At 33.5% G+C, this 23033-nt stretch overlaps 1 protein-coding gene across 33 annotated transcripts in view; it reads left to right on the forward strand.

Annotated features, from left to right (window-relative positions):
* PPIP5K2 (diphosphoinositol pentakisphosphate kinase 2) overlaps positions 1-23033 on the forward strand; it is a 72041-nt gene that overhangs the window by 34548 nt on the left and 14460 nt on the right. For 9 of the 33 annotated variants that reach the window (XM_045499510.1, XM_045499539.1, XM_045499519.1 and 6 more), the window contains 9 exons: positions 4668-4795; positions 5375-5489; positions 10844-10951; positions 11043-11159; positions 14809-14976; positions 17301-17474; positions 18763-18835; positions 20557-20676; positions 21550-21612. In XM_045499510.1, the coding sequence (XP_045355466.1) occupies positions 4668-4795; positions 5375-5489; positions 10844-10951; positions 11043-11159; positions 14809-14976; positions 17301-17474; positions 18763-18835; positions 20557-20676; positions 21550-21612 (1066 nt within the window). Of the gene's footprint in view, positions 1-4667; positions 4796-5374; positions 5490-10843; positions 10952-11042; positions 11160-14808; positions 14977-16500; positions 17264-17300; positions 17475-18762; positions 18836-20556; positions 20677-21549; positions 21613-22409; positions 22984-23033 lie in introns of those variants that run through there. The other 24 variants (XM_045499611.1, XM_045499558.1, XM_045499599.1 and 21 more) reach the window with 10 other exon arrangements.

Below are 23033 nucleotides of genomic sequence, written 5' to 3' on the forward strand. Positions count from 1 at the left end.
GAGGGGTGTGGGTTGGGTCATGGGTCTTTTCATTTATAGGAGAATAAAAATAAAGGTGTAACCAGAATTCAAATAATTTAAATGTAATTAGGGCAGAGAGTCAGATTGATAATAGAGAGGTAAGTAACAAGACAAATTGAGATACAGGAAATGTTAGCAGATACCCTTTTGGGACCCATTTTCAACTCAATTACTAATGATCATGTGGATACTGTAAAGAGGAGATTGGAGGGGCGCCTGGGTGGCTCAGTCAGTTGAGCGTCCGACTTCGGCTCAGGTCATGATCTCACGGTCCGTGAGGTCACGCCCCGTGTCAGGCTCTGTGCTGATGGCTCATAGCCTGGAACCTGTTTCAGATTCTGTGTCTCCCTCTCTCTCTGACCGTCCCCCGTTCATGCTCTGTCTCTCTGTCTGTCTCAAAAATAAATAAACGTTAAAAAAAAAAAAAAAAAAAAAAAAAAAGACCTTTAAAGAGGAGATTGGAATAGATCAGACATTCCAACTATGAGCAAACTTAAAAAGCAGGAAAAAATGGAACACATGAAGAGTATGAGGATTCTGAGCAAAAATTGCTTCACTTAAATATACATATAAAAAATAATTAAGATCAGTGTCCTTAATATTTACAGAAAGTTCAGGAAAAACTGCAGGCTTTGACAAACTGGAAATTCAGACAGTGCACAACTTACCTATAATTACTTGTGTTCATGTTAAAGATTAGCTTATTCTTTCAGCATGAGAGAACACTACTTATTTGTTTGATTAGAAGTATAATATAGACCATCTTTGGTATATTACATGATTCACTGGTTGGAAGTGTAAGTAAGATCCAGTTTTTTTTCACTGTTTTGTATTGCTTTGTGCATATTGGGTTCAGTGCACATTATTTATACTTATTCTTACAGTGGAGATTATTTTTAAGTATGCTGTTTAACAGGTGAGCTGTTAATATAAGATTCTTAAATATTTCAGATGACTATATTCATTATTCAAAGTATGCTTTAAGTATATCTAAGCTTACCACTTTAGTGGCTAAATACACAAATGATTTGTTACATAATCATGTCTGTTTTGTTACATGGCTTATTTTACCTCATGTCTCCTCTTTTTCAGTTATGTATATACTACATGTTCTAGAATTGGGAATGAAAAGTTGGTTTCTTAGAGTTGGGCTTAAAAAGATAGTCAAGTGTTAAAAGGGTTTTAGATGTAATCTCTCCTATGTGTTATGTATGTATTTCAGGTATATTACTTACATCACTGAAGAAATTTCTTACCATCTCCTTGTAACTTAAATTTTTATAATGAATTTTTTAAAGTACTGTAATTAAAAGAACCAGTAAAAATGAGAATAGTTTGGGAAAGATTTGAGATGTCATTTGTATCTTTTAAAGTAATTGGTCTTGCTCAGTGGTTCTCAGTCTCTGTTACATTGTCTTTTGATGCACTTAGCTTAGATCTTCTCAGCAGTCTGAGAACTTATTTGAAGACATCTCCAGAATTTTTTTCTTGGATAAATTATTTATTTTTTAAATCTTACAACTCTTCAGACAACATTTTGTCCAAGCTTACCAGAATCAGTCTTATTTTTGGTAAATTCATAATTGTATTTTGGTAAAATTATAACTTTAAAAGCCACGGTTTTTTTTTACATGCTTTCCTCGAGTTTTGAAATTATAATTTGAGGAAAGGACAACTTTGGGTTTACCTCCCTAACTTTTTGGTTTGATATTCTTTATTGTGGCAAAAATTTGGGATCTCTTCTTTTCTAATGAAATGCTGAATTCATTCCAATAAATAATATTTTGTTTTGTTACTTTAAGTAAGCCTTTATAAATCCAGAACCATGGACAAAAAAAAACAAAAAAACAAAAAAAAAAAACAAACAAACAAAACAGGCATTTTCAATCACTGAACAAACTAAAAATTACTAATGTATATGTAGTAATTGTAATGATACTATAGTTTATAATGGGGAAAAATGAAAATTTTGCCTACCTCGTTTTTAAGGAAATAAAGAGTATTTCAAGCAGAGAGACTTGATTCAGTTAAATAATGTAAAATTTTGACTTGTTTAGAATATACTAATTTAGTTTTAGAGAATATCACTGTGCAAGAAAAATGCATATATGCTCTGGTGTACCTCAAAGTGTTGCTATACCTCTAAAAATACATTTCTACTCTTACATTGAACTGATTAATTTTTATATCAGTGCTATGTGAAATATGTGCTTCTAATCATATCTAAGCTTAAATACAACATAATTACTTTTAATTATTTTAACAGTTAAACTAATTTTCAGCTGTTAACAGAATTTTTGCTGTGATAAAAATAACTTTTCACCTTTTGACCAGTCTCAATTTTCAGCAAATAGAGGCCCTGGCTTAAAAATGATACTTTAAAATCATCATGATAGTATGGCAGTCAATAAGAGTATCTAAAGACTAAATTTGGTATTAAGGTTTTCTTAACAGAGATCACATTTAAGAAAGTTTGAAAACCGTGTCTTTGAATATTTATGGATTGTGAAATGCAGAGGATTGTTTGTAACAGTATTTGCCATAGAAAGTCAATTGACACTCTCATTAAATAAAACCACATAATAAGCTTTCAGATAGCCTCATCTGGTATTTTAGTCCTATTTATGGCAGAAATATTGTAATTACACTGGAGAACTAAGATATCTAACAGTTATTTGATCCCAGTTGGTGGTAGCAGATGAACAAAATATGTCAATATGTTAAAGGGAAAGATTTCTTTATTACAAAATTAATATACTTATGTGTAAAGTTAGAAAATGTAGAAATAGCAAAAAAGATCACTGTGATGTTACCAACTAGAGAAAAACATTTTAATGTTTCAGAAAATTCTTAAAGGACTTTTCTCTTGAATGATGAAGATACAGTTTTTCTCATAAATTCATACATATAACAAATGTATTCTTTGCAAAAGGGAACCAGGAAAGCCATACTATTTTACAACCTGATTTTTGTCTCTTCATTTAGAACGAAGAACTTCTTTCATTTTATTAAACCTATATGTACATCGTTATTTCTAATAGCTAAATGGTATGATGTAATAATTATGTAATGATTTTTTCATATTTGGGAATATGATCTCTTTTATTTTACTCTCTTTAAACATCTTCACATGCACTCAAGACTATTTCTGTAGCCCCAGAAATCTTTTACCAGTTTTCTTCCAGTTAAACAGTGTAGAAGACTACCTGTTTATTCATACCTTGGTAACAACACACACACACACACACACACACACAAAATTTCCCCCTGATTATTTTTTTTAATTTTTATTTATTTTATTATTTTTTTAATATATGAAATTTATTGTCAAATTGGTTTTCATACAACAAAAAAATTTTTTTTTAATGTTTATTTTTCAGAAAGAATGAGAGACAGACTGTGAACAGGGGAGGAGAGAGAGACACACACAGAATCCAAAGCAGGTTCCAGGCTCTGAGCTGTCAGTGCAGAGTCCAATATGGGGCTCAAACCCATGACAGCGAGATTGTTACCTGAGCCAAAGTCGGATGCTTAACTGACTGAGCCACCAAGGCACCCCTCCCCTGATGATTTTTAATGCCAATATTTTCCTTTTGTTCACATATACACAATTATATGTATTCATACATGTTTTTTGCATACCCAATTCACAGTCACCTATGTTGGTAAGATTATTGAACCAATGAAGCTTTAGTTTAAGATAAATGACACCAAGAAGTATTTTCATAGGCCTTCCATCTGTAATCAATCAACCTCTTCTTTATTTGGCACTTTTCAGATCTGTTATCCATAAATAATTTTTGCTATCTGGGAAGCTCCTGATAGCAGGAAGTAGCCTTTAAATTCAGATATCCTGAATGAACTTGGAGAGAGATAGTATGCCTGTTTCTTCCCTCCTTCTCTCTTCTCTCCTTTCTGTCTCTGTCCCTCCCACTCCACTTTTCTGCTTTCTCCCTCTTTCCATCTACACAGCTGTCACAGCTTTTTCTCTTCACACATCAGGTCATTTTTAAATCTACCTCTTTGATCTCATTTTTATTAGAATTATGAGTATGTTCTCTTAACACCTCATATCGTAATTCCTCATTGTAAATTTAATTAACTCATTATTATAGGCATCATTAAATTTGACAATTTCATGACATTTCTTGCTCACCACTAGGTAAGTCTTTAAAAGTATTAGCCAAAGGCTTTTAAATAATTGTTTAGCCTTTTTCATCTTGGACATTTAAATCAAATCTCATGGTTTCATTTATATTTCTTTTCATAGGGTTATTGATTGTTGTTCTGTGCTTTAGTGTTTATGTCCTTAATCCATCTTTCTTTTAGGGTTATTTCTTCATTGAAAACTTTATGATTGAGTTGAGCTACTGTCCATAAAGATTACATTCATCCATTCATCCTTCCCTTTTAAGAAATCACTTGCTTTTTCAGTTCTACCAAAAAAATTTTTCCCATTATACTTAATAGTTGTAGGAATAGTATCCTTGCAGTTGCAAAAAATGTAAACTAGGAATTGTGTAATATTAAAAAAAAAAAAAGCCTAATAGAAATAGTTTGTCTGTTACTAGAATGTTTTAGCAGTGCATTTGTTAGTGTGCTTTGTCATTATACCCTTTTTCTAATATCATGTATTTTCTGCTCAGGAATATGGTATAACTAAAGCTGAAAAACTGGAGATTGCCAAAGGCTACTGTACTCCTCTAGTTAGAAAAATTCGCTCAGACCTTCAGAGGACACAAGATGATGACACTGTAAATAAACTCCACCCTGTGTAAGAGACTGTACTGGTATTTAAATCTGTAGGCATCTGTTTTTCCATACTTCAACTCTAATGTTCCTATGAAGAAATCAGGAATGTGTCACTTAGCGCACTATGGAAATAAGGATTACCTAGATATTCCTAACAGTTAACTTCCAACCAAGGTTCTTTAAGTCTCCAAATTGAGGAAAAACTGAGGTGAACAGGAAAAGGTGATATGTGTCATCATTCACATGGGATCATCAATGTGTACCCCATTCAGTACCATAAATGTCTGTGAACTTCCTTAGTGCTAAGACATTTGTCATTGCTAATAGAGGAGCTAAAATAACCAAATTATTTGCAGTGAACTTGACTAATGTTAACTATTGTTTTGACTAATCTCAGAACTTCTAGTTAGTTCTAGTTAATCTTCATGTTAGAGGAATATCTACTAAGGTAACTCCTCCTTGTGGTTGGAAGACTGATAGATTTACTTATTGTGGTCTTTGACTTCTAGTAAGATTAAGTTCCATTTTACAAAATAATGTCAGTACTTAATGAGTTTTGACTGTAAGCTTATATTCTAATACTGTCTGCTACTAACTTCAGGTATTCCAGAGGTGTTCTGTCTCCTGAACGTCATGTCCGTACCAGGTTATATTTTACCAGTGAAAGTCATGTACATTCTTTACTATCTATTCTTCGCTATGGTGCCTTATGCAATGTAAGTAAAGTAAGTTATTCCAATCTACTTAACAAATATGGTTCTGTGAATTTGTAATCAAATCACTAACACCAGTCTTTACTGTGCAGTTTCAACAGTTGATCATTTGCCATCATTTGTCAAGGGTCTACTATATTCCAAGCACTGTGATAGATGTTGGGAATAAAGACATGTTCCCTTCCCTTTGGAGAAGATTAATTTAAACAAACAATAATGCAAAATATTTTTTTTTATTTTTTTTTTTTAACATTTATTCATTTTTGAGACAGAGAGAGACAGAGCATGAACAGGGGAGGGTCAGAGAGAGGGAGACACAGAATCTGAAACAGTCTCCAGGCTCTGAGCTGTCAGCACAGAGCCCGACGCGGGGCTCGAACTCACAGACCGCAAGATCGTGACCTGAGCCGAAGTCGGCCGCTTAACCAACTGAGCCACCCAGGTGCCCCAAATGCAAAATATTTTAGATGATGTTATAGGCTGGTGGTAATAAGATAAAGAGAAGCTGATGAATTTGAGTTATTTAGGGGTTAGAAAGAACTTGGTGTTTGTTTGGATATTGCTCCTCTCATCTACTGTTAGTAATGAATCATACCAAAGTTTAGCTTAAAACAATCACATTTTTATCTCACAGCTTAAAGGATTGACTGATATACTTAGGCAGTTTCGCTTTGGGTCTCATGAGGTTGTAGTTAGACCGTGACTGGGGTTTGAATCATCTAAAGCTTTCCTCATGTCTGGTGCTTGATGCTGTATGTCAGCTAGAACTTCAGCTTGAGTTCTTGACCACAATACTTACCTCTGGCCTCTTCATGTGACCTGCTTCCTCCAAACATGGTAGCTGAGTTCCAAGATTTAGTTTCATAATGGAACAAGGTGCAAGTGCAAGACATTTTTATGACCTAACTTACAAAGTCACATAACATCACTTATACTGAGCTGTATTGATTGAGGCAATCACAGAGGTTCATCCAGGTTCAAGAGGTGGGGAGATAGATCCACCTTACTACATGAGTGGAGTGTCACTGTCATATTATCCAATGAGAATATGTCTCATCTTGACCACACAATCCATATTTCTCCCATATTCAAAATTCACTTAACCTTTTACCCAGTAATACCCATCCTATCCTATTTAATTATAAACTTGGCATCCCAGGCTTCTTCATCTAAGTCAAGTCCAGATGTAGATGGGGCTCCTTGGACACAACTCCTTGAGTGCTCAAAAGCATTCAGTCTTAAAGACCTATGCACTGAAGAGACCAATTATCTGTCCTTCAGATACCCATTATACAGTGGTGGGTTAGGCATGAGATAACTATAGTAGATAAACTTTTCAAGAGAGGGTAAAACAGAAGGTATACTGTAGTCATTGGTCATAGCAATTTTGAAATCTACCTAGGTACATGTTGCCCATTCTTTAATTAGGGTTCTATCATACTGGAGTAATTTGAAATACATTGTACTAAATAAATCATACCCAAAGATCTCTTAAGGATAAGCCCTTTTCTACCTTGGGTTCCCTCTGTGGTTATTAAGGGATGGCACTCAGCAATCCTTATTATTTAATTCTGAGCATCTGGAAAACATATTCCTAAGATCTTGAGGAAGTCTTCTGTTTCTTTGGAGGATTTGAGGTCTTAACAAGTGTTTTTGCAATCACATCGTTTTCATGGTGGATTCCTGTGTACCCTTTCTTCCTGAAAGCCATCTTTTAATTACAGCATTGTTTGTTCCCTAAAAAGGCCGGGAATGAGGAACAGTTTTTTTGGTGTGTTTTTTTTTTAAAGTCTTGGCTTCTTTGTAATTGACAATTTCCCTGCAGCTTAGCTGTCTCCTGTCACAGGCAGTGAGAAGAATCTTTATGACATGTTCAGTACTTTTCCTAGAAATCTCCATAGCTAGCTCATTAGATATACTTTTTCTTTTCCACCATCTACAGGCTAGTGTTTTTACACTTTATGCCACTACATAGCAAGAGTTCTTTTTCTTATACCTTCCAGTAACATTTTTCTTTCTATAATCCCTCACCAACAACCTTTTCACGTCCCATTAGGCTTTCACTAATGCTCTCCTTGAGAGCCTTCCAGTGCTCACAGATATGAAGGGTAAGAAAAGAAGAGAACTGAGAAAGATTCCCGTATCTCTAATATGGGTAAATTGGTAGATATTCCTACCCATTCACTGATAAAAGTAACACCTACGGAGAGGATCAGGTCTTAGAAAGAAAGTAGTAAGTTTAGTTTTAGACAGCTTGAGTATGTTCATATGTGAGGACACAGATGTGAGTTAAAGGTACAGAGTTAAGCCAACATATTAATGACAGTAAAGTAGTGGCTGGTAATAAGATTCCCAGAGATTTTGCATTTGAAAAGATAAAAAAAATGACATTGTAGGGATTGACAATGGAAGTGATAATGTACCAAAGAGACTTAAAAATGTTAATATCTTCTTTGTTTCTCAGTATACCCAAACCATAGATTATCCAAAATACAATGTCACCCTGTTGTATGTCAAAAATATTTTTGCATCATCTGTAAAATAGCAACAAATAAGAATTTTCCTTTAATTTTCTTATTCTATTACATCCTAAATTTGACATTGGTATATATATTGATGTACACATCTATACACATCTGTTAACAAAATGGTCGGTCCTTAAAAGAAAATCCAGCCTTGTTTTCCTACTTCTTTAGTAAAGAGAAATTAGATGTATAATGATTTGTTTTTATGTCTCTTGATTCTTAATTTTATTATTAGCCTTGATGAATAACTAATATTAAAGTAACCCTGAAGTTATTTCAGTGTTCTGTTCGAATCATGTTTTCTAATTCATATGTTCTTCCCTCTTGTTTTGGTTTCTTGTTGGTCCCTAAGGAATAGCCAAGTGACATCCCTTGCAGCTTTAATAAATGAAATAGTTGGGGAAAAAAATGACCCTTAATTAGCAAGACAAGAATTCATATATCCAGTAGTAATGATGGAATTGTTTTTGGGGGAAGAGAACTACGTCTCTTACATGGTTCATTTTTTACTCTCTTACATTTACTTAGGGGATGAAGCATGGAAAATATAGGAACCAATAGAACAAGGCTATGGAGCATAATAGTGAGCAATGGAGAAAATGGCAACAAATAAGGATGAAGAGCCAGTGCTTTGGGAATCCTAAAGGGATTAGGAAGCCATTTTTAAGCAGGGAAGTAAATGGCTTTGGTTGCTGTGTGGACAGCAGATAGGCTGGAGTAGATATGAAGAAACCAGTTAGGAAGCTATGGCAGTGATCTAAAAAAGATGATGTAATTTGGACTAGGGTGGTGGCAATACACTAGAGCTTGTTGAGTATATCTCACGCTCGGCTGCATTTGTAAAACAGAAACTGAACACCATTCTTTTAAAACTCTGCTTCCAGATTTTCGAAAAAAAAAAAAGTATTTTTCACATTAGTAAATACATGTAAAGTCTATAATATCAATATGATGTCCCATTTGCTAATTTAAAAAAATTAATTTATTTGAACTATAAATCATTGTCCCAGGTCATAATATCTTTATAAGACCCTGTAACTAATATACTTAAAACCTTGAAATTGTAGATTTTTCAGTGTGAACTCGGTAAAATCTAGCTCTCCATAATAGATTTTTTTCTTAAAGGTGTTTGTTAAGGAAACAATATTGTAAACAAGATTTCAGGGACTATATTGAATGAGACTTAATTTTTAAAAAAAAAGGTTTTTATGGATTTTTGCATACTGACTATATTCAGGAAGTTACTAAATATATGCTAAATATACTAAATATGTAGTATATATAGTGCTATATATATTATATACATACTACACATAGTATATATATAGATATATATTATATATACAATATGTACAGTATATAAAGATATATAGTACTATATATAATGTATATAAATATAAAAGTGCTACCAAATATTATTTAATTTCATCTCTTCATTAGCTCTGACCTAGCAGAACCTGTACCTACAACACTGAATTAGATATTATTAGATGGTGTTCTTATTCATAATGTAGGATCATGAACCTATTGAAAATTTTTAGTATTTAATTTAAACCCTTCATTTATAGTAATTCTCATTTAGTATAACTCAGAAATGTTATACTAACTTACATTTTTCTTTATTAATTTTGAAAAAAAATGTATATATCTTTGCACATATACCTTCCTCAAATACACTCACAAACACACAGATGCAGTTGTTCCTCTGGAGTATTGCTTAGGTTAAGAGTAGCAGCTTTGATGGCTTGGCATTACAGCATTTAGAGGTGTGGATAGCCATTTGTTACAATGATGCTAAGCACACATGGACGAATACAAATTATATAATGTATATTTAATTTTACTCTTCCATAAACTTGAAAAGGGGCATGCTTCCTCAGGGATGTTGAGTGTCTAAATTTGAAAAGGAAATACATGCTAGTTTTGTTTTCTGGGTTTTTTTAATATGCAATTAACATGTGGTGTTATAAGTTTGGGCTTTTGTATATCAAATTTCATTTCTTAAAACAATGCACATTTTATACTGAAGTGCAAAATACTGAATACTCTTACTATATGCAAAAAATTGTTGTATGCCTTTATTTCTAAAGTTTATGACATGTGGAAGAGAGTTTTCTCTGATGTGGACCCTATTGACTATTGACTGTAGACTTTGTACCTTGACTAGTTTAACCTTTTCAGATAGAATTTTCTACTTAGAATGTTTGTAGTTCATGTTCTCTAGGATCCCTTTCAGTTCTGATGCTCTGTGATTAGATGTTTAAAGACCATGATTATCTAAATGAAGGTGGAGGAGCGATGAAGGAGATGGTAAGATTAATGGAACCTACATGTGCCACCTCCTGCTGATTATTTTAAATACCACTGCAGTGTAACAAGGCATATTTACTGATAGGCATGTAATACATACATGCACTATTTGATGGTGGAAAAATAGCTCTATTCTTAGACGATAGTATTCAGTTTACGAAGCATGATACTACATTTGGTACTTTGGAACTTAAGGTTAACAACTCACTGCTCCTTACCCTCAGAATTCAGTTGTGGGTTTGTATTTCAAGATATTTTTAATTTTTAAATTCTAGAAGCTATTAAAAAAAGTTACCACTAGACTTTCTAAGAATGCCATAACAGATTTTTAAAATAATTTACCTAAACATAAGTAATTTATCAAGACTTAAAGATAGTGGAGTTATTTTGAGAGGTTGAGCATATACTTATTTACCTTATTTGTATGGTATCACTCAAGATTAAATAACTACCATAATGAAAATAGAGTGACTTTCAAGTAAAGCAATAGGAGAAAATGCTTACCATATACCTTTTGTTTAGGAATCGAAGGATGAACAGTGGAAACGGGCTATGGATTACTTAAATGTTGTCAATGAACTCAATTATATGACTCAGATTGTTATCATGCTTTATGAGGATCCTAACAAGGTAAAAAGAGTTCTTGATTTGGGTGTATTACCATAGGTAAATAAATAGCCTGACGTTTTTCATTTTGAAAATGTTCTATAATATTTTTTAGGATCTTTCCTCAGAGGAACGCTTTCATGTTGAATTACATTTTAGTCCTGGAGCTAAAGGATGCGAAGAAGACAAAAATTTACCATCAGGCTATGGATATAGACCAGCTTCAAGAGAGGTAATAAAGATGAAATTCTCAGGGCTTGGTTATATACTGTGAGATCATGACCTGAGCCGAAATCAGAAGTTGAAGACTTAACCAACTGAGCCACCCAGGCACCCTGGGAGGACATTTCTGAGCATACTAGAATTTTATGTTTTATTTAGATTTTTTTGTATTTTTTTCAAAATTTTTTTGATGTTATTCATTTTTGAGAGAGAGACAGTGACAGAGACAGAAACAGAGCTCGAGCTGGGTAGGGGCAGAGAGAGAGGGAGACACAGAATCCAAGCAGGCTCCAGGCTCTGAGCTGTTAACACAGAACCCAATGTGGGGCTCGAACTCACAAGCCAGGAGATCATGATCTGAGCCCAAGTCTGACACTTAACCGACTGAGCCACCCCGGGGCCCCTAAACTTTTTGTATTTTTAAGGCCATTATTTACAATGCTTAACTATAGTTTTGGTTTGGGTTTTGGTTGTATTACTTGAGCACTGTTGCAGGGAGTATGGCCTGTCGCAAAAGATGAGTGCGCAAATAAAGTGCAGTTAAGCAAAGGTCCTCATACTGGATGGAATGAGGCCCCAGGGCCCCCAACTCCAGAATGAAGCTTTTTGTTAGGATAATTGTGCATAAAGTCGTCTAAGCAAGTATTAATTAATCTAATGGTTTAGCTTTTCAAGGTTGAATTTCGAGTTAATTGTTGCTATAACACTAGGAAGGGTCAGGTGTGAAGGAGGATCCGGCCCTGGACAATGTTAATGGCTCTAGGCTTAGGAGTCTAGCCAGCCTAATTCAGGTATGTAAACATTTCCTAAGGCCTTGCACCTTCTCCAGCCTTTCCCTTTTGAAGTCTTTTCCTTTGATGCTTCTCTCCTGCATCTCCCACAGAGCACTATTGCATGGTAAACATTGTGCTAATAAGCACTTGGCACAAATTACTGTATTTTAATTCTTAGAGTAATCTTACAAAGTTAAATATATATTAAATTTAAAACTTTTTACTAAACTATAACTCATATTGATAAATCCAAAGTGTATAGCTTAATGATGTATTGCAAAATGAACACAATTATAAAACAGCCAACCAGGTAATAGATAGAATAATATCATCATTCCAGAAGATCCAGTTGTGCCCCTCCCTGTCATAGCCTCCCTGTCTTCTCCCCAAAGATACCTATCAAGACAGTTAGCACCATGTTTTAATTATGCCTATTTTTGAACTTGTTATAAATGAAATCACAAAATACATGCTTTTTTGGGGGTGTGGGGTGGGTTTTCTTTCATTATGTTAATGAGTTTCATCCATTCTGTTGTTTCTGTTGTCATATAGGATTACATGGCAACAATAAATAGAAGTAAATATAGTGCAATGTGTTCATCTATTCCACTTTGATCATTTGTTTCCAGTTCAAGCTATGAAGATGAGTGCTTTCATGAACATTCTTGTACAAGTCTTTTGGTGAATATATGTACACATTTCTTTTGGATATACATCAAGGAGTAAACTTGCTAGGTCATAGGGTGTGCATATGTTCAGCTTGAGATAATACAGTCAAATAGTTTTCTAAAGATACTGCCATCTTTGTCAGCCCCTGGTATGATATAGATACAGATACAGATACAGATATAGATATAGACATAGACATAGATAAGTAGATTTTTTTTTTTAATGTAGCCATTTTGAGGGATATGTAGTGATTTCTTGTCATGGTTTAAATTTACATTATCCTCGGGGCGCCTGGGTGGCGCAGTTGGTTAAGCGTCCGACTTCAGCTCAGGTCACGATCTCGGGGACCGTGAGTTCGAGCCCCGCGTCGGGCTCTGGGCTGATGGCTCAGAGCCTGGAGCCTGCTTCAGATTCTGTCTCCCTCTCTCTCTGCCCCTCCCCCGTTCATGCTCTGTCTCTCTCTGTCTCAAAAATAAATAAACGTTAAAAAATAAATAAATAAATAAATAATAAATTTACATTATCCTCATGACCAGTAACGATTGGCACCTTTTCATATGTTTATTGGCCATTTGGATATGCTTTTATGAAGTGCTTCTAGCTTGGACCAGTATGGTGTTGAATAGAAGTGTTGATACTAAACACTTAGACATTCTCAAGCTAAAGCAAAAAGTAATGTTGCAAAGAGATCTTTTTGGGATTTTGATTGAGATTACATAAATTCCCCAGATCAATTTTGAGGGCAATAACACAGTATTTGAGGGCAATAACAAGGACTTGGTATATCTCTGAATTTATTTAGCTATTTTTATATCTTTTTGATACAATTAAGGGATTTTTTTCATGTGTTGTATCTTTGTCAGATTAGTTCCTAGTTCTTTGTATTTTTATGCTATCATAAGTGGTTTATTCAAATTCTCCTTTGTTTGTTATTGTCAAATTGAATTTTAACTCATTTTTATATGAAGATTTTATAACTAGCAGCCTCACTGCATGCTATTATTCATTCTAGTAGTTTATCCATAGAGTCATTTGGATTTCCTATGTATATGATCATATCTATTAATTGTGACAAATGTCCAGTACAGTGTTGAGTAGATTTAGTAATGGTAGACACACTAATATTTCAGTGATTTATTAACTGATGATGTGTCAAGATCTTTTTTTTTAATGTTTATTTATTTTGAGAGAGAGAGAGAGAGAGAGAGAGGGAGAGAGTATGAGCAAGCACGAGCAGGGGAGGGGCAGAGAGAGAGGGAGACACAGAATCCAAAGCAGGCTCCAGGCTCTGAGCTGTAAGCACAACCCCACGCAGGGCTCGAACTCATAAGCCGTTAGATCATGACCTGAGCTAAAGTCAGATGCTCAACCACCTGAGCCACCCAGGCTCAGTTGTCAAGATTTTAGATATCCCTTGTGTCAAGATTTTAGATATCCCTTAACCAATGAAAGAAGTTCCTCTTCATTTCCTATACTCCTTAGTTTGATGAGGGATTTTAGGTACTTCTGCTTGACTTCTTTTTGCTAATCTTATGTTTGTGAGATTCTTTGATATAATTATATTTACTTTTAGTCTGTTCATTGTTACTGCTTTACAATATGTGTTTTAGTGTTATGACTATGCCCCAATTTACTTTTTCTATTATAGATATATATTTGGTATAAATTTTTTTAATTTGTTTATCTTTTACCTGGGACTTTATCTTATTCATCTGTGTCCTGGCACACCCAGTAAATATTTAGTAGGTCATCGCATGATTATTTATGTATGCAGTCATCACATGTGTTGGGAATATTTGGAACAGAATTTAAATATTCTGAAATTTATAAATTAAAATGCTGTTTTAGTTTGTGCTCATACTGATGCCATTCCTATATAATAAAATTGATGTCTGTTATTACTGTCATTTGTTATTATTTCTTATTTATTTTGGCATTTGATAAAAAGTAAGTACTTTGTTTTAGATGGCTTTATATTGTCATTTAGCTGTTTAATTTCTCTGTGGAGTATATGTTTTTATTAAAGTTGGGTACTCTGTCATCTGTCTCATGATACCTAGTATAGTACTAGGCTGTTGTAAAAATTCAATTAATATGGATTGATTTGAATAAACAAACTTGTATATGTACTTCAACTGACTTCACCAACTGGTGGTTGAATTCGTTCATCAGAAGAGAATTTATCTGAATTTTATATGTTGTATTCTTTGCCTACAGAATGAAGGCAGGAGATCTTTTAAAATTGATAATGATGAGGAACCACATACTTCTAAAAAAGATGAGGTTGATCGTGCTGTGATACTGTTCAAACCAATGGTATCAGAGCCAATTCATATACACAGGAAGTCTCCACTTCCAAGATCTAGGAAGATGGCTACAAATGAAGTAAGTATATGTGTCAGAGCATGTTTTCATTAAATAAACTAACTATATTTTAATAAACCAGAAAAGAAAATACAGCTTTAATTATGGAACTTGGGACCCTGACAGATTTTTTATTTTTATCTTTGCCTATATTTCTAATAAATATTTTAAAAATATAGAGGCCATTAAAAAAGAGATTAGTTTTAAGAATCTGGAGCTCTATGTATAGTTTTTGTAACCAAGTTGGACAGATATGGTAAAATAAGACCTTTCCAAGAGCTGATCTATTTTTTTTTTTGTCCTGTCACTTTAGGTTATTCTAATAAAGAACTTTTTTAAGAGTTTGATGTAATGAGCATAGAATAATTTTTGTCTGAAAGGAGAGAGGTATTGCCAGAAATGCTTCAACAACAACTGATTCCAGTGACACTGTAATAAAGATATGAACTTCTAAAATGTCAGCCTGATTGCAAAAACCAGTATAGGAATTTGAAAATTTGAAGAGATAGTTGAAAGTTTACCTTTGTCTACAATTAAAAAAAGCTAGTTCTTATGTTCTCTAATAGAATAACACTTAAATAACTACTAAAAGAAGACTTAAGAGGAAAGTTGAAGAGTTGGATTGTAGCTAGTTAAGTAACTATTTAACACCTGTATATATTTTTATATTTTAAATACCTTAATTTTGGGTTATCTGTGTTCTCAGTAGCATGATTCTCCCCAGCACTGATTGAGATTAGTGCTTATAAATGTTGTCTAAATGCTAAAGTAAAAGCATAGAGCAAGATTGTTAGAAACAACCATAAACTTTTAATTAGAAAAATATTTTTTGTTGATAATTAAACATGCCAAGACTTAAGAGTTAGGTATAACATTTATTTAGCAGTTGTTGAGTAAGAATATAAACAACAAAAAAGAATTATGCTCATTTCTATAGCCTCAAATTATACAAACATAAGTGCTTTAGGATTCTCAAATTTCAAATATATCTGTGACCCAGTTGGGCAAGTATGAATAGGAAAAACATCCATCAGTAAAATAGATTGTTATAATTTTATAATAAAAATTGTGTACTAGTTAGGATTTCTATGATATTCTAAGTTAATTATAAAAGAGGATGACTAACAACTGTAGAATTTGGGATTATGTTCTATACTTAATTTAAAAATGAGAAACCTGGGGTTATGTTCAGGTATCTTTAATTTAAAAAAAATCGGGAAATGACATATTAATATAACCTAAACTACCATTTGTGTGAGGGCAGTGATTTTGATGTTGTTGAATAAAAGCAATCTGCAAATTAGATTGTTCAAAATTTCACCATTAAACCTTCTCCTGCACTCCAAAAACGTTACAACACTCATACAGCCAAATGTGTTGGGAGTCCATTTTGCAACACATTTATGTTTATAAAATCTTCAACAAAATTACTGCCCTTTGTTAATTCTTAAGACGCAGAACACATTTATAAACCTTTTTCTCATACTTAAATAGTTGCTTTCAAGAGATTATTTCTATGCCATGCTAAACTTTTACTTCCATAAGGTAAATAATTCAAGTAAAACCTTGAAGACTTTTTCCAGCGTCCACCATCTCCATGGATATCAGAAGTTTGTACTTCCAAAAGACACACAGAGAGAAAGACTATTCTCTTCATTTTGTGCAAGTAGATTTTATTCTGTCCTCACTGTCTGAAACCTGAACATGCAAACATGTAAATGAGAATGTTTGCTGCATGTTTTGCCTATTGAACTCTATGAATAATCTTTGGAGGGGGTAAACAAATAAATAACTTGAAAGTGGAAACAAGTGCAGTTTGAATCCATCTTACCTCTTTTTTTTTTTTTTTTTTTAATATGGCTGGCAGACAGGTTTTCTTTTCTACCTTACATACATTGAAATCTCTTTAACCCTTTGCACAATTCTTTAGTGCTTTGGGTTAAAAGGTTAGTATAGCACAAAACATCTTGAATATCTAAAATTAAACAATACTTTCATATTTTATAAGTTGCTAAGACAGAAAGTTGTTAAATCTTTCCAGTTTTAAGAGACAAGGAACAACTATTAAGCAATATAGATATTTTGTATATTTAAGATAATGAGGTAATTCTTACAGTTGTTGTCACATGCAATTAGATTTGTAAGCCATTCCTGTCAGTTTCTCAAATATTTGAATTATTTGGCTCCCAAATTACTGTTTAATAGTTTCTTAAAAATTGTTAAACAAATGCAAACAAACTGTATTTTTTTTTCTTTCTGATCATTTGGCTCTGTTGTATCTAACTTTGCATGCTCTGCTTTTTTTTTTTTTTTTTTTTTTTTTTTTGCCCCTTTCTCACTTCCAGGAAGAGAGCCCCCTGAGTGTGTCTAGCCCAGAGGGTACTGGTACCTGGCTGCATTATACCAGTGGTGTGGGTACTGGGCGTCGAAGACGCAGATCAGGGGAACAAATCACTTCTTCCCCTGTCTCCCCCAAATCATTGGCTTTCACATCCAGTATTTTTGGCTCATGGCAACAGGTTTTTAAACTTTACTTCATTAAAATTTTCTACCTGCATTCAGAGCAACAAATAGCTGTCTTTGAGGACATCTAATCCCTTATATTTAACATCAGAGTAAATCCTTCTGTATTTTAATTTTTAATTTTCAAATGCTTGTGATATCTGACAATATTTGAGGGAAAGAAACCACTTACCTTGCATGTATTTAGGATTTTTACTGGGAGGGTTTTAAATATCCAGGACTAAAAAGTTAATAAGTTTTATACTCCTGGAACTTTTAGTGTTAATAAAAAAAATTTTTTAAAGGAGAGAAATCGTTTTTTTGGCATAGTTGTCCTTTAAAACATTTAGAAACAAAATTACATAATTTGATGGTAAGAAAATTCAGTAACCATTTCCCCCATAATTGAAATATTAGACTCCATTTGGAATTTGCTGAGAGTTTGAACATTTTTTAAAATCCAAGATTTACATGGTCCTGTGTTAATTAGCAGGGCTCATGTAATACTGATTGTTCTCTCCCTCACTATTGCATTATCTGGAAGTATCTAATTTAAGGGATATATACAGCGTGGGGTTTAGTTGTGTAATATTTTAATGCTCTCTTTATGAGAGGGTATAATGTATAGGTGCCCATTAATAATGTGGGCCAAAGTTAAATGATTTCAGAAGGACTTTCTGTGATGACATTTGGAAATTTAAAATACTAGGGTTTGGGGGTTTGTTTTGTTTTATAGTGGAAGGTTTTACACTTCCATGCTGTTACACATGACTTTTTTGAGAATTTCAGCAATTTCCTTTTGGAAGTATAATGCATTTGATTATAGGAAAAGGGATTATGGTATCCATTAAGGCTGTGAATATTTAAAGGTTACTCTGATAAAGCCCGTGCATGGATCAGTAATTGTATGGTGACCTCAACAGTCTCTGTCTGTCTTTTCTTTTGTTTGTGATTGTTTTTTCCCCCCTTCAAATACAGGAGCTGTTTAAAAGTGGGCATTTGGCTTCTTTTAAGAGAGTGTGAAATTTTATCAATCTATTAATTGTTTCTTTTCATCTGTCTTGTTTCATACATGATATTTCATTCTGAATGCCTGCTTTGCACCACTTCATTGCAAGGACTTCATATGAAATGGACTCCCTTCAGAAGGGGATCTTGCATGATCTTTCATGTTTTATGTATTTCTACTAATATTTATCATACAGCTTATTAACCTTTGTCTGTCTGGAACAGGCTGCAAATGAAGTATGGACTTTTAAATTGATTTTACTGTTTTACCTCATTTATTTTGCTTTCCTTGTGCAGGTTGTATCTGAAAATGCTAATTATCTGCGAACACCAAGAACTCTTGTGGAACAGAAGCAGAACCCTACTGTAGGTATGTGGTCTAAAGGAAATTGAATTCCAGACCTTCAACTCCCTATTTTGCACACATGTAAAACTAACTCTTCAGTGATGAAAGCATGACCAAATGCTATGCTTTATTTTTATTTAACATACACTAATTCAAAAATGTTGAGTTGTACAACTCAAAGTATACAATAAAGTTTTGATAAAATGAACAAGAAATAGCATTTAATTTTGATGTATAATTTTTTTTTAAATGTCCATAATGTAAACTGCTTAGTCCAATTGCCAATGCTAGTTTTTTGTCTTGTATTCTATAAATTAAAATCCCAAAATGCTTTAATTTAGGAAGGAACTTCATTTTTCCCACTTGATAAAATTGTGAATACGCTATTGCATACAAAACAGAACCTTCTACTTTTCTGATTAAAAAAAAAAAATTTAGGGGGGTGCCTGGGTGGCTCAGTGGATTAAGCATCCAACTCTTGATCTCAGCTCCGGTCTTGATCTCAGGGTCATGAGTTCAAGCCCCGCGTTGGGCTCTGTGCTATTGTGAAGCCTACTTTAAAAAATTGTTGTTGTTGTTGTTGTTGTTGTTGTTGTTTTTAAGTTATTTAGTAAAGAGTGTTTTAAACCCTTTCTTGGTGTATTAATTTTCCTTTTGACTATTTCCTAAGAGAAACCAAAGCAAAACTAATGCACAGAGATAGTTGTTACTCTTTCTTGACCTATAGAACATAATTGGTTCTTTGCAAATAATGTTGCAAAGCAACATCGAGAAAGATCTTGCTAAACTTACCGGTTTAAAGCTCATTGTTGATAAACTATATGAGATAATGGCATAGTATTTTCTGTAAGTAGTTGTCTAAATAGGTTTGATAAAAGCATAAGTAAGTAATTTTCAACTATATATGTACTTTGCTCTGTATACTAAGTATATGAACTGCTTGTTGATGCCTACTTACTTGAAGATCTTTAGTTAATTACGTATAGCTTGTGCTGGTAACTTAATATTCCCACATGATCTTCCTTTATGTATCAAAATGTATTTGATAGAAATTTATTTAATCTTCACCTAGTGGTAAAAGTTTTACTTGGGTGTGAAGACTTTGACCACAAACCAAGCATCAGTTGTATTGGCTGTGTTTTATTTGCTAATAATGTGTTTCATAGGGTCTTATTAATTAAGATCTTAAGTCATTCAAGTATTAGAAGTGTAAGATGATTTAGGCCTGGATGACCTACAAGAAGTTGTTCTTACCTGGTCTTCTCACAAATTAGTAAGCTTTGTTTTATTTCATAACATATGTTGATGATTCTTAACTCAAGGGTATCAGAAAAAATTCTTCATTTACAGACATACATTCAAAAATGCTGATCTATTGTGACTAGATCTGTGCGAAGAGAGATTTCTTTATATGACCTGTTAATGCAAATTGACAGAATCCCTTATCAACCTAAATTAACTTCTATAGTAGTGTTTTTAATAGTTTTAAAATGTATATGTCTAATTGTGTAGGCATATTATTTTCCTCAAAGACAACATTTTATACAGTGTTAAGTACCCTCATTTGTACATATGATAAATGGTGGTGGTGATTATATTAAACTTGACATTACAAGCGAATTGTGAGCCTGTTCAAGGCACTGCCAGATAAGTGTGGTAAGAGCCATGTTATTGCATGCTGCATGAATTCCCAATGTGAATGGAAGAACACCCGTTGTGTATGTATTTTCTCTAACTCCCATCAGGGTCTCACTGTGCGGGCCTGTTTAGCACCTCGGTGCTCGGGGGTTCTTCAAGCGCACCTAACCTACAGGATTATGCTCGTACTCATCGTAAAAAGCTGACTTCTTCTGGCTGCATAGATGGTATGTGCACACATGCACACACAGATTCATATCCACACCCATGCACACACCCATGAGCATATAGTACTTCTCAAAGACAAGCCTAAGCCCACTGACTAACTCAAATGGAATCCTAGCACCCTTTGCCTAAATGACAACCAGTGCTCTCTTATCCATAGCTTGGATTCATGTTTCATCAGAGTTAATTGTAGTTAGACACACAGTACTTATTCAATAAATAGTTTGTTCAAATGTGAAGTTTAGAGCTGCATTACACGTATTGGGTCTTTCAGATAGTTGATAAGCCATATTATAAAGAATAAATCTTTCCTTGATCTTTTAAACTTTTATCGTTATCCCTTATTTTACTTACTGATATTGATAAAAATAAAATAAAGTGAATGGAATGTAGATAAGTAGAAGAAAATATACTTCTATACTTGGCAATATTTTTATAAAAAAAAACATATGATGAGAATATTTTAGAATCCCTAGTTGGATAGCCTCTCACTGTTGTTAATGTACCTTAAGTTTTAATATTTGGACTATCCTTGGAGGCTTCTGGAAGCTTGTCCCTTCTATTAATAGGAGTGTTTATTACCCTTTGATTTATTTAAAACTTCTTTTCATATATCCACAAATTTACTTAAGTCAGTAAAACATGGACTTAACAGAATTGCTGGCTCATCCTGCTTTTCTTTCTTTTGTGTATTTCATTAAACACTTTGCCTCTGTCCTCAAGCCATTTTACTTTTAACCAGTACCCTCTCTCATTCCCTTCTGCATGTCACCTAATTCTAACCTCCTTATATATTTGTTTTTTCCCTCTTTTTTTAAGTGTCCTTCTTTTGGTAGCTATTACGAATTTCAGGTACCTGTTTTTCTCTTTCTCAGACGCCACACGCGGTTCTGCTGTTAAAAGGTTTTCTATCTCATTTGCTCGACACCCAACCAATGGTACGTTTTGCTTTTATTTTAAAAGATACTCCCCTGCTTCATCCTTTTTTATTTTTCTTTTATTTCAAACTGTGGGGTATACAGTATCATTCATTTCTCCATTCTTAATTTCAGTTGGCATGTAATTCCAACTTACTATTAATCCAAAATATTGATACTGTCTCGCTCCCTTTTTCAGCTGTAATTTACACAATCATTTAACATCACTCATCTCAAATTTTTAAATGACCACAATGATGATGAGTTTCAATACTAAATTAGCACCTAAAAATCCCTTCTAATTTCTCAAGTGATCAGTCTACACAAATTTTAAAAATACAACAATTAGTATTGTTTTCTTTTTAAGTCTTAATTATTTTAATGTTTTTTTTCTTCCTGAATTCTTTTCTGATCACATAGTTATTTTATTGAGCTACTTGATAAAAAATACTGAGCCACGCTTGTCAAACAGCCAGATGATGTCTTTGAAAAGTTCTTGGGAACTAGGAGATGCAGATTTCACTGTGTAACATTTATCAGTGGCTCTTTGTCTTAAGCAAACTCAACCTGGTCTGGAGACCTCTGAAAATTTTATCCAGTATTTACTTTATCCTCATGTGGCCGTATGGTTTGCTGTTGTCAAGCAACCAATTCTTTTTGGTACCACTGCTTTTCGTTAAAATTTGGAGAACTTCTGATAGGAAGAACACTAAGCTAAAAATCTAGAAAGCTCATTCAGTTAAATTCAATTTCTGAGGCTGAACAGTAAAGTGTTTTTGTGGCCATTGTTTATAAACTGAATTGTTGCATTATTACAGCTTTCTTACACAGAGCTTGTTCTTCTGGGTCAAGAGGGAATATTTACTGACCACTTGTAAATAATTGAGGATAGAAGAATTTAAAAGAAAACATACCCGTTTTTGCTTTTATTCGGAATGAAGGTACTTTTATCCCCTGGAATTTTTTTTTCCTTTTAACTGCAAATACACCTTTCAAAAATTCAAGTCAAGTCTTTCAAAAACTTAGATGAAACTGAAGGATAGCCATTCTCCCCCTTCTGGATCCTATAGAAGTGCACTAAATACTTCTGGAGGTGGAGTAAGAAGATCTCATCCTCAACAAGAAAATTTACCCTTAAAGCTTATGTGCTTTTCCTCCTTTGTAGCTCTTTAAATGCTACTTTCTGAAGAAAAAGATCCTTATTTGATACAGCTGCAGCTTCTAAAGAACTTCTTAGAAGAAAAACCAAAGTCACAAGAAAAACAAGTCACAAAATTCTAAGAAGAGACATTGCAGGTTTAAGACTGACTATAGTTTTTGTGCAGAATGCTTATGTATTTACAGCCAGTATGGAAAGTTTTACATAGGAGAAATCTGTGTTTACTGAAGCTTTAAAAAAAAAAAAAAAAAAAAAAAGTTTAACAGAAAATAGAGTAACTTTA

Source organism: Leopardus geoffroyi, chromosome A1 (assembly GCF_018350155.1).
Source record: "Leopardus geoffroyi isolate Oge1 chromosome A1, O.geoffroyi_Oge1_pat1.0, whole genome shotgun sequence".
In the NCBI taxonomy this organism is placed as follows: Eukaryota; Metazoa; Chordata; class Mammalia; order Carnivora; family Felidae; genus Leopardus; species Leopardus geoffroyi.